General features: G+C 38.8%; 1 protein-coding gene across 1 annotated transcript; it reads right to left on the bottom strand.

Annotated features, from left to right (window-relative positions):
• Positions 1-542: 542 nt before the first annotated feature.
• LOC121507070 lies at positions 543-7,196 on the bottom strand. The gene is made up of 3 exons (XM_041783215.1): positions 7,170-7,196; positions 6,409-6,558; positions 543-2,208 (listed from the first exon to the last, which is right to left on the bottom strand). The coding sequence occupies exons 2-3, from the start codon at positions 6,554-6,556 to the stop codon at positions 1,151-1,153; spliced, it is 1,206 nt and encodes a 401-aa protein (XP_041639149.1). The 5' UTR covers positions 6,557-6,558; positions 7,170-7,196; the 3' UTR covers positions 543-1,150.
• Between the last annotated feature and the right edge of the window lie 5,023 nt (positions 7,197-12,219).

Here is a 12,219-nt window from a genome sequence, read left to right as displayed (position 1 = left end):
GGACACCCCTGTTTTAAACAATTGAAATAACAACGTTTTAGGGGATTATTTTTTCATCTACAGATATGAAATGCAGGAGTTGGTTGGGTTGTATTTGTTAACTTTTGGGGAAATAGGTCAAAGTTTTACTCGTTTCACCATGGCTGCAGGTTTATATTAGAGGCATTAGTCTTTCCACCTTATTTGCAAAAGAAACCGTAGTTCAATTGTGAGACATTCACATGTAGTAAAATTATCAATACAGTAAATACCTCAGTGTTTAAGAATTTTTACTGTTGAACCACAGCTAGTTGTAGCTGTCATATACATTCAGGTGGTGAAGTTAAAGATGCATTTCCTCCAACAGGATGGACTCTTTTTTTTTTTTTTTTTTTTTTTGGCCTCAAGCATATTTGCGTATTTTTTTTCACAGAATCCACCAAGAGGTTCAGAGAAGAGAGCTGTCTAAGGTGGAACAGTCAACCAATTTGACTCAAAAGCAACTATTTTCCAGCCAGCACTATATCAGTAAACAGCATAAGTTTTGATGGCATCATGTTTAATGTAAAAACCTTAAATATCAACAAAACACAACCAAGCATATTCACAGGAAATATAGTGCATCAGGAGGAACAAGAAAGGTTTATGTAAGGTACAAGTTCCTCGGATTCCCTTCTATACAGTACTTAACTCACAGTACAAGAAAAACAAAAAAGAAACACATAATCTATGGCACACCCTCAAGTCAAAGGCACAGTCTTATTTGCATACTGCTCTTGCATACTTCATACGCCTTCTTTCAAAACCTTGTTTGTCCCTGGATTAGTCTTATTTAAACTAGAGACACTTGTTCTGTTACCCGTTGTGTGATGACAAATCTCTGCAGATCTTAAGGCTCCATGCAATAAAAACAGGCCTTCCAGCTGTCTGTAGCAGCCTGATATTGTCTCTTTCCTACAAGCACGTCTCAACCTGTCTCTTCAGCAGATTTCAGCTCTTTCCACATGTTATTCAACATGTGAACAGCTGCGGAGAAATGCTTATTTACACTATGTTGAAACCATTGTTGACATGTAGACCTTCTGTCTGCACACATGCAATATTAATGTGGAGATCCTGTTGCAAACAGCACCCAATGATTGTCCAGTTTCTTTTCCACGCCCATCTCATTTTATACAAGTGTTTTATTGTGGGAGTCAGATGTGTTGTTCTTATTTTCCCCCAATGAAACTAAAGATTTGATACACAGCTCCAGCAGCACCTCAATAGTCCTGATCAAAAAGATGTTTACACTGAGAGTTAGAGGAAGAACAAAGATAGAGAGCGCACCCATGAACCCTATCATTACATTTACCCCTGGGCAGGGAAAATCCCTTTGTCTAAGCAAAAACCGGCTCCTGTTCTCCCAGTCCACATGGTCTTCTGCTGTAAATGTCAGAAGTATACCTTTCTTTGTCCTTCCCTTCCCAGCAGATATAAAATCAGGTGGTATGAGGACAAACTCTCCATGGTTACTTGTTGACATCTGCACGCTGTTCCAGGAATACACTCTGTGAACATTGCAGCTGCTCTCTGTTTTCTCTGGGTCAACACATGGTGCTGCCTCTGGTACCGACGTCCCATGCTCAGAGAGAATAGGAGTAAGTTCTTGCCAGCAACTGTCAGTGCTGTTCCTTATGCCGCTTTTTCCTCTGTGCTTTTCTGTTTCTGTCCATGCAGGGTCCTGATGTCCTCCGTCCAGGCTTATGCTAGTGGTAAGGATGAGCATGATGAAGAGGAGGAAGGCCATGCTCCAGAAGAGATTCATGGAGCTAGGCATGGGACAGAGCAGGTTGGGCAAACACCTGATGAGAGAGTTGGTAGCGTGCAAACAGGCAGAAGCCCGTGCTTCCTCCAGCCTCCACCTACAGCTGAAATTTAGGGCGACGATGGCCCACACCGACAGGCAGCAGAAGTAGCTGACAATATGAGAAGGCCTCTTGTCTTTGTCTGTGTCTTTCTCCTGCTTTTCCTTTTCTGTATTTTCCTCCCCGACACAACAACGCTTTGCAGCAAAGCGAGACATCAGCAGTCCGGTCAGAATCTCCACAGCAATCAGAGGTACAGTCAGAAGTAGCACCATGCCGTACGTGTGGCTGAGAAAGAGCAGGAAGCGCAGGGCAATGATGTCACCCTGTGGGGTCTGATCCATCATCCAGGGCTCGCAGATGCAAAGGAAACCCAGAAGAGCTGTGAAAGGAAGAAAAAAGTGCCAAGTATGAGAGCAGTAACTTCAAACTTGAGTTATGTGGGAGTGGGTTTATTGAGGTCCTTCAGATCCCTGAAGTGCTTAAATTTAAATTTTCTTATTTAATCTATAAAAACCCCTGTTTCTCTTTATGGAAATATCAGACAGTAGCCAAGTAAACTTCAGGTACTGGGCATCATTCTTAAGGGTCATTGCATCTAAATATTCCAAAATATCTTAAAATAAAGCTGAATATGTTAGCAAATGTTTTGAATTGATTTATTTGTGTTTTTTTTCTCTTCTATTGCCATCTATAGACTGTTAAAAAGCGTAATTTTGGTCATTCATTGCACAGTATCTGTTTTGCATGATAAGCAGGTGAAATATTTTTAAAGGGATATTTTGGTATTTTTTAAGTTGAATTGTGTAAGGGACTTGGCAATAGCAGTGGTGTTAGCTTCCTGTGATTTCAGTGAGCATTACCCCTTCAAACAGGACATGCTTAAAGAATCTCGCCTATACAGCATGTGTCATCATCTACATTTGCAGATTTAACCTTGGATTTTGAAAATTCTTGAGCTTATACATCATTTAAAGATTTACAAAAAGCCTCTTGGACCCACACTGTATAACAAACAGGAAGTTTGCCGTTTTGATTTTTGTGGTCAAAAAGCATATTGCAGGCGTCACAATTTTCAAAATTTCTCTTGGGAAATTCATCCAAACACCTTCATGTTAAGTATATTGTAAGAAGACATGTCAAAGTTGAAAATTTCATTGGAACTTTTTCATTATTCAAAGGGGCTTGGCCATGGTGAATTTTTCTCCGCTTTAAACAGGAAGTAGAATTATCCTGGGCTTAGAAAACTTGTAGAGTCTTGAAACCTGGCACAAAAATTCACAATGAGAATCTGAGATGACTGCCCTTGGTGTTTTGGGGGGGCTTTGCTTATTGCTTCAGTAATGCCCCTTACAATATTTTAAAAAAATAAACCCCCAGAGTACATGTTACCTAGACATTTGAAAATGCTTAAGCCTGTATGTCATCTCAAGACTTACAATTAAGCCTCTTGGAACCATATTATAAAACAACAGCAAGTCTTTTTTAAATTATTATTATTATTTTGCGTGTTGAAAGTTTCAAAAGTCCCTCTTCTCTTAATGGAACCAAAATCAAGGCTATACTGCCATTCTGTGATGATACAAAATACTGCAACACTATTTAGGACAGGGTCAAAATGGCAAACAACACATTAAAAAGTTTGTATCTGTCTATTTATCCATGAAAATAAGAGAAAATGACAAACTGAGAGGAGATATAAAAGCATTGAAGAAAATAGTGAAACCAACTTGTACACATCTGTATCTATCTTCATCACCAGTGATTGGAACATTCAGAAGACAATCAGTCAATGTTTTTAGCCACTCGGTAATTTTTCTCCTGTGGAGTGAGCACTGCAAGCATGCAAGAGAGAGAGAAAGAGAAAGAGTGGTTGAGCCAAGCAGAGCAGAAAGGGGAGCTGTGGAGTTAACAATACGGTGATTTGTTCATATTTTGGAGCTACATTCAAAATCATACCTCCTGCCCATTTGTTTGACTGCCCAAGTAACTGCAAGCTCTGGGTATTAATTAGGGGATCACCCTCTGTTTCTATGAAATTGAGAGTGTTGCAATCCCAACATACGCCATGGGTGCAGCGGTTGCTACACATCTGCGGTTGTGATACATCCTGACGTGCGACTGGTCGTGAGGGCCTGTTATCGCTGCTTGCAACTTTTACTATATATGATATTTACTGATGATGGCCAACAGGTGAATTTCTGTTAAAAATCACTTCAAATGTTCAGTCAGTCCTGATAAAACCAAAAAAACTTTTTAATCCACACCTTAATCACCTTTTGGGGGTCAGATGGAGCTTTGGGGGGCCTGACATGGCCCCTGGGCTGCCAGTTGATGATCACTGCTATACAGCGTGGCAGATGGGTGTAGTTTCTCTGTGTAATTTAACAAGTTTATGGGAAAAATTGGACCAAAACGATGCTGGCTCAATTGTATGCTGTGTCAAAAATGTTTTTTTTTAAAATTATTTTCACTCACAAAGTTTTTCTCCTTTCTTTCTGCTGACCCTCCATCAGCAGAAGTTCCTCTGTGTACTCTGTTTGACGAAAGTATCCCCTCATAACGACAGTCAATGGCATGTCATCACCACTAGTGTTGAAATAGCTTATGTTAGTGTTGCTTTAGCTTTGTCACTTCCTGTTTCCTCTGGCAAAACCCACAGACCCAAACAGCTTTTATGCCACTATTATCACCAAGTACCTTATACAACCCAATTTCAGAAAATACCAGATAGCCCTTTCAGTATACATGCATCTGTCTAAATTCAGATTTTTACTACAGCTACAAGGTCCTGGAAAAGCATGATGTGCTTGAATTTGACCTTAGATAAATGAATTAAAATTATACTTTCTACATTTTTTCTATGTGAAAATACTCTGCTTGGAATTCTTCTTTTATCTGTGTTTTCCCTCTTGAAAAATTACAAAATACTCAGTTTTTTGAAACTTCAGACTCCATTGGCCTCTTTAACCCAGGTTAAAAATCCAGATAGCAGAAATATGCAAAAATACCTCTTAGTTTACTAAAGTTTATTCAAAGAGACTGTGCAATGGAAGTTTCCACCCACAGCAGTTGTGCAAGTTTCTTTTAGAAATAAAAAAATTCATAAATAACAGATAACCAATGGGAGGCAGTGCATGGCTTGATAAACTCCTCTCTTTGTGCCTGGCACCACTTGATACAACTCAGAGTGTTGGAAGTACACCTGACTGGAGCCAGGCTGGTGAATACCCTAATATAGACCCATCATGCACTTGTTGAGTCCTACCTGCAGACCACATGCACAACCTCTGGTCCTGCCTTCAGCTGAACACATACTGCTGTAGAATTTTTATGCATTTTCTTAGATGCTTCAAAAACAGCCGTTCTACACTCCTGGAAAGCACAAGAACCTAGTTTCCCTAGATGGATTAGAGATACCATGCACTTCAGAAAAATTAGACTCTCTTATGAAGACTTGGACTCTCTTTATAGAACACAATGATAGTTTACAAGTACCACTGATTGAGGGTGAATGACAGTACAGCAGTAGTTCACAACCAAACAAACTAACATGTTTAAAGCTTCTGTGATGAGCTTTTTAATGTCATGAAACAGACTGATATTAATGTTGACATCTCTTTATGAGATGTGCTTGCAACACAATAATTGGTTTAAAGACAGATTATGTTCATGAATTCATTTTTTATGCTGAAAACTGGTGCAGCCATAATCATTTATTCTGAAAAAATGCAGTCCATGTTATTTGATTCTCCTTGTAATTGAGTTCATAAAGTGTTTTACAGTGGGACACTTAAAAATGGAAAAACACATATTTATGTATTTGCATTTTTGCATTTAGCTTCAGTTTTTTGCACATGTATACATCTTTTTGTGTTTAATTTGCACTGTTTGGAAATCCCTCACAGTCTTGGAATGCAAAAAAAATCCATATTGTTTTTTGTGTACTTTAGTACATTTTTTTTTAAAGGTAGGCATTGCTGAAAGGCCAAAAGCACCTATAGATACACATGCATTCTGTGTGAAAAATATTCATTTTTAGCTTTAAGTATGTAATTTTACTACTTCTATGTGTAATTTTACATTTTCTACATTTCTAACTCTTGAAATGACAATGTCGTCTTATTTTGATGTATATATTTTTCAAAATAATTCTTAAAAATCTGTTTTGATGTTTTTGTGTTGTTTGGAAGTCCTTTATCAAATGCAATTAGTTAGAAAACATTTCAGAAAGTTGAGGTTTTGTTGAAAAAAATGATACCAAAAATGAGCATGGTTAACATTTTCTGATTGTTTTTAATCATCCAAAGAAAAGTATTAACAAAATGGCAAAAATAGCCTGTGGACTCCCAATGGTTTAAATGGTTTGAGTTTTTTTTTTTTTTTTTTTTTTTTTTTTGCTGTTTTGTTTCTTTGTTGGCAGTTTTGAAATTCATAGTGTTCAATACGACTTGCTATTGGTTCAAAGGAAGAGTTATCTTGATAAAGCTTTGGATCTCAACTTCTAGGGCTTTTGTGGACAGAAAAAAGAAGAGTCAGAATCTGATGCTGTACAGAACACCTTGTCTTGTCCTGAACTTACCTGCAACCAGAAAGTCGGTGAAGACAAGGAGGCAGCAGCAGCAGAGGCTGATGGGACTGTGGGAGGCCGCCAGCGAAGGCAGGAAGAGCAGACTGCAGACCAGTTTACATGCACACAGCACCACTGCTTCTTCCAACACACCATCCATGGCTACAATGACACACACACATGCTGGAGTGAACGTATGAACAAACTGGTTTTCTTTTGGCCTCGGGGTAGAGGAGGCTCAGGAATGCCCGGCACTATGCACACAGTTAACCACACAAAAAGGTGTTAAATATATCTGTGTAATATATCTGTGTGGCTTTTGTTGTGTTTAAGTTTTCTGAACTGTCAGAGATCCTTTAAATATTTCAGCGTTTTTAGATCAATATTTTCATTGTTTACATTAGTGGTGAACCCTGGACGAGACTTTTGTTTACAATGGATCCAAAGTGAGGAAACTTAGCAGCATGTTTAGCAGTTTTCTGCTGACACATGCTTGCTTTTTACAATAATTTCAAATGGATTTTTATCACTGGTAATGGATTGCATAAAAATAGATTAAGCTCCCCAATACTGTCCTTAAATTCACTGTGCAACCTGTTGCTCTCACTGTAAACATTTCCCTCTGCTGAACAATATACTGTACAATCAGGCTGGTGCAACCTGTTAAAACATCCCATTATGTCTACTGAAGAATATACTGATAGATTTAAACAAAAAGCAGCAGTAAAATAAAGATTAGATTCCAAAATGCTGTGAGGCTGATTAGCTCTTACCTGGAGTCACAGGAGCCTTCAGTGCAGTATGTTAATATGAGCTTCAGACGTTTCATCCGTTTCTCTGCCCCCCTCCCTTTGCTCCACCCTCATGGGGATAATAACCTCCCCTCCTTCCTCCCTCCTCCCTCACCGCCCTTCTGTGCTGCACCTGGCCTCTGTGAAGGTGAGGGACCGTGTGCGACCTGGAGGGTGTGGCGCTGTTTGCACAGACAAGAAAACCTGTCTAACTAGCTTACAAACAGTGAGAGATGCAAAATGCATGTCTCTGTCAATATATGTGCAAGTGAGGAGATTAATGTGTTGACCTCTGTTAAGCTTGATGATGTACAAACATTTCTATGTCACACCCACTTTCCTTTAACTGTAGTATGTTGTTCAAGAGGTTGCAGCAAACTTGCACGTGCAGGGTGATTATCACAAAGCAGGATCAACCTGTAGACCACACAAGGAAGATGATGACATTTCCTGGTTACATTACTTACTGATCTAAAATCTACAGAACAGAAAGGCTAGGCAACACACTTTATCTGAGCTTTACAGCTTCAATTTAACTGCACACACACAATGTATGAGGATAGCCATTTACTGTCAATCAATATGATATCCAGAGTCAGTGGGTTAGCTTTTTACTAGATATTTGGTCTAGTTTAATGAAGCACCTTAACAATCAGAAAGAAACCAAAATCTTAATATGGCCGATCCATGACCCAGGTTTCATGAGACAAGTAGTAACAGCACTATGTCTGTTGGTTGATGATCAGGAATTAAGGAACTTTCAAACTATGTCTGAAAAATATGGCCTTGTTCAACAGGATTTTTATATGTGCCATAGCTCTATGTCGGCGAGTGTTTCAGGTATCACACAAATGTTCATTAAGGCTTATAAAACCAAAGTTTCAAGAAGGTTAGAGGTGAATTATAAAGGTACATAACTGAACTGAGAGGGAACGCAACAGATTATGTAAAGGCAAAATGGAAAAAGGAACTGGGGTGGATTTCTCCTCTGAGGACTGGAACAAATATAATAAACGCACAAATCACTACTACAGCCTCACAATCATGGAGGGATTTTTTTTATGGAAGAACCTAATCGGATTTTTTATGACATTGAAGCAAAAATTCAGACAACCCAATGCCCAGTTCAAATGTAGGAGAAAATATGGTCATTGTATGGCTGAACATTTACATACACTATATTGCCAAAAGTATTTGCTCACCTGCCTTGACTTGCATATGAACTTAAGTGACATCCCATTCTTAATCCATGGGGTTTAATGTGACATAAGTCCACCTTTTGCAGCTATAACAACTTCAACTCTTCTGGGAAGGCTTTCCACAAGGTTAAGGAGTGTGTTTATGGGAATTTTTGACCATTCTTCCAGAAGCGCATTTGTGAGGTCACACACTGATGTAGGACGAGAAGGCCTGGCTCTCAGTCTCCGCTCTAATTCATCCCAAAGGTGTTCTATTGAGTTGAGGTCAGGACTCTGTGCAGGCCAGTCAAATTCATCCACACCAAACTCTCTCATCTATGTCTTTATGGACCTTGCTTTGTCCACTGGTGCACAGTCATGTTGGAACAGGAAGGGGCCATCCCCAAACTGTTCCTACAAAGTTGGGAGCATGGAATTGTCCAAAATCTCTTGATATCCTGAAGCATTCAGAGTTCCTTTCACTGGAACTAAGGGGCCGAGCCCAGCTCCTGAAAAACAACCCCACACCATAAATCCCCTTCCACCAAACTTTACACTTGGCACAATGCAGTCAGACAAGTACTGTTCTCCTGGCGTCACCAAACCCAGACTTGTCCATCAGATTGCCAGATGGAGAAGCACAATTTGTCACTCCAGAGAACACATCTCCACTGCTCTAGAGTCCAGTGGTGGTGTGCTTTACACCACTGCCGACGCTTTGCATTGTACTTGGTGATGTATGGCTTGGATGCAGCTGCTCAGCCATGGAAACCCATTCCATGAAGCTCTCTATGCACTGTTCTTGAGCTAATCTGAAGGCCACATGAAGTTTGGAGGTCTGTAGCCATTGACTCTGCAGAAAGATGGCGACCTCTGAGCACTATGCGCCTGAGCATCCGCTGACCCTGCTCCATCATTTTACGTGGCCTACCACTTCATGGCTGAGTTGCTGTCATTCCCAATCACTTCCACTTTGTTATAATACCACTGACAGTTGACTGTGGAATATTTAGGAGCGAGGAAATTTCACAACTGGACTTGTTGCACAGGTGGAATCCCAACACAGTACCATGCTGGAATTCACTGAGCTCCTGAGAGCGACCCATTCTTTCACAAATGTTTGTAGAAACAGTCTGCGTGCCTAGGTGCTTGATTTTATACACTTGTGACCATGGAAGTGATTGGAACACCTGATCTCAATTAATTGGATGGGTGAGTAAATACTTTTGGCAATATAGAATATATATATATATATATATATATATATATATATATGAGGGGGATAGAAGCAGTGATATGCCTAAAGAGCACATTTGGACAACAGAGTTTTAATAAATAACTTAAACTAAATAAAGCTATTTTTTCACATAAAGTGAAATTAACTGTTTCTGAGTTATAAATTAACATGGAGGTTATAAATTAACTATTTACAACCTGTGTGTCAAAACTTTGTTAACAATCTCCTATGCTGCCTCCTTTATGATTTTGATCTGAAAAAGGAGCCAGAAAACTGCAAGGACTGTAAAAACCTAATTATCACCCTAAATTACAAAGATTCCACTCACATTGGATTAGAATTACCTGCAGACCTATGTGTATGCTGAAATATGGTAGTTGATTTGGCCTGGAATTTTGACTCCACAAACTATGGACATTATTAGTTTGCACAGGATCAAAAACAAAAGCGTCCTGCGTGATTATTATAAATGACCAGAGGTCCCTGGATTATTCTAGTCCTGTGCGAATAGGGCATGAGACATTCTTTACTTGTTTCACTTGTTATATATTAACGGCTGAGCTTGGCTTTAATTTACTCATGAAGGTTACATATGTGACAGAGAGAGAGCTGGGAATGACATGACATTAGTAAAAGGAGCCATGGGCTGGACTTGAACTTTCCTGCTTCAAGGTAGGCAGTCCCTGTGAAAGGGTTGCTGGGATGCTATCACTAGGATTTCAGTGCTGCTGGAAACTCAACTTTTAATGTCCAAAATAGACAGAAGTATTTAAGAAAATAAAACTCCTGACAACAAGGCAGACATCATCTGTTCTGATGCACGGTACGATGAAAAATTCATGGAAATGCTACAGAGTATACCTTACTTTACCTTCTGATCTAAGTAAATACTGGTGATTAAATTAGCTGACTTACTGCGTGGCAATTTTGAAATACAGTTCAGTAAAGCATCGTTGAACTGCATGAATAAGCATTTTTAACAGGATGCACTACTGATATAAGAGGACTTTGCAGATTGCTCTCTCTTATCAGGTTAATTTCACCACATTTCCCCTTAGACACATGATCAGGAAGTTGTGCAAAGCAGAGTCAGATTATGCTCAAAGAAATTAACGGTCACCTTCTTTGTACAAATATTTCTGTTGGAATATGAATCCATGAACACTTTTTTTTTTACACCTGATGACAATTGGTGCAGAGAGGGTTAGTCTCTTTTAAGGGTCTGAGGGAATTATTTATTTATTTGCATATATTTTTAAATAGTGTATCTGCTGTACAGTTTTGAGTTTGATTGCTTTGGAAGTGAAATGTCCTCTACGTAAATGTGTCTTATGCATAATCAGTCTTTTGCATGTGCTGTAGCTATGCAGGTCATAATTTGAATGTATGTGCATGTGCTGCTTTTCAATGCCATGACGTAGGTAAGAGAGCCACCGTGTGAGCACAATTGAACATGGATTAAAAGTTAGTTAAAAAACAGTTTCTGTTCACACCCTGTTAAAGCTTTTAGATATGATGCAGTCAGTATGACTTGGAAGTTTGATTTTTGCTAAAACTGTTAAAAGTGCAGCATAATTACGTCTTCAGTGGCTGGTTTTTCTGTGCAGTTAAAGGTCCTGTGTTTGGTTTTAGCAGGGCAAAAATCAAAAGTGTTGTTCTTCTAAAGCCTGTTATGCTTTCACATAGGTGTCTGAGCCCACTTGGAGTTTGCAAAAAACTCCACATTAAAAGCCAAGTGGGCTGTCATGTGGTGACCAGCTCTAGCAAGAGTCAGAGTTGTGTCAAACTACTTCAATTTGAGAATCATGGCATCACTCATGGCAGCCACCGTGTTCATCCCTGAAACATTTAGATGTGATAAATCTGCTAAAAAAAAAAAAAAAATCACGAAGTAAAATACTTTTCATAGTAGAGTAGATCAGGCTTTAAAGGTATTTCCTTTGCTACAGGAAGATCAAAAACAAGCCAACCAAAGTTTCCTCACTGGAGCTTTAATCCTTAGAAGTTTTCCAAACTGCATAAGATGAGAAAAGTTAGATTAAAATAACTTCAAAACGACAGAGGAACTTTACAAAGATGCAAGAACTTGCAAGTTTTAGTGTCACAAATTCACACCTATCAGTCTGTTCATTCCACTTATATCAATGAGGTAGAGAAATTTTTATGTAAGAAGAAAAAAAACAACATATAACATCCTACATTTGAATCATCTGCTTTCCTACACTGGTAATAGAGTGTAAAAAGCCTTTAATAAGTATTCACTCCCTTGGATGTTTAACCCTTTAATTGATTTTATAAATCAATCACGGTCCATTTAATTCAGCTTATTGACAAAAACTAAAATACAAAAAGCCTCTTGGATGTCAAAATGAAAACAGATTTATACAAAATAATGTCAATTAAGCAAAAATATTTAAGTTACAATAAATTATTGCATAAATATCCATCCCCTTTAAAGTGACTAACCTGATTTAACAGAGGTCCAGTCAATTGGTGCTGTTAGTTTCACACTGAGGGAAATGGGGATCACCTGAGTCCAGTGAATGAGTCTAAAGTGAATTTGGTATAAAACACCTGTGTCTGGAAGGTCCAGTCACTAGTTAATCAGTATTCCTGG

Source organism: Cheilinus undulatus, linkage group 3, assembly GCF_018320785.1.
Source record: "Cheilinus undulatus linkage group 3, ASM1832078v1, whole genome shotgun sequence".
Lineage (NCBI taxonomy): Eukaryota > Metazoa > Chordata > Actinopteri > Labriformes > Labridae > Cheilinus > Cheilinus undulatus.
The sequence above is the reverse complement of the archived record's forward strand: the minus strand, read 5'-3'. Positions and strand labels throughout refer to the sequence as shown.

What these genes read in the sequence shown, in the direction of transcription:
- LOC121507070 (XM_041783215.1), bottom strand. Translation starts at nt 6,556, where the DNA reads ATGGATGGTGTGTTGGAAGAAGCAGTGGTGCTGTGTGCATGTAAACTG. An exon ending in CACCGACTTTCTGGTTGCAG is followed by an intron (nt 2,209 to 6,408) that starts GTAAGTTCAGGA and finishes TTCCTTTCACAG; the next exon opens with CTCTTCTGGGTTTCCTTTGC.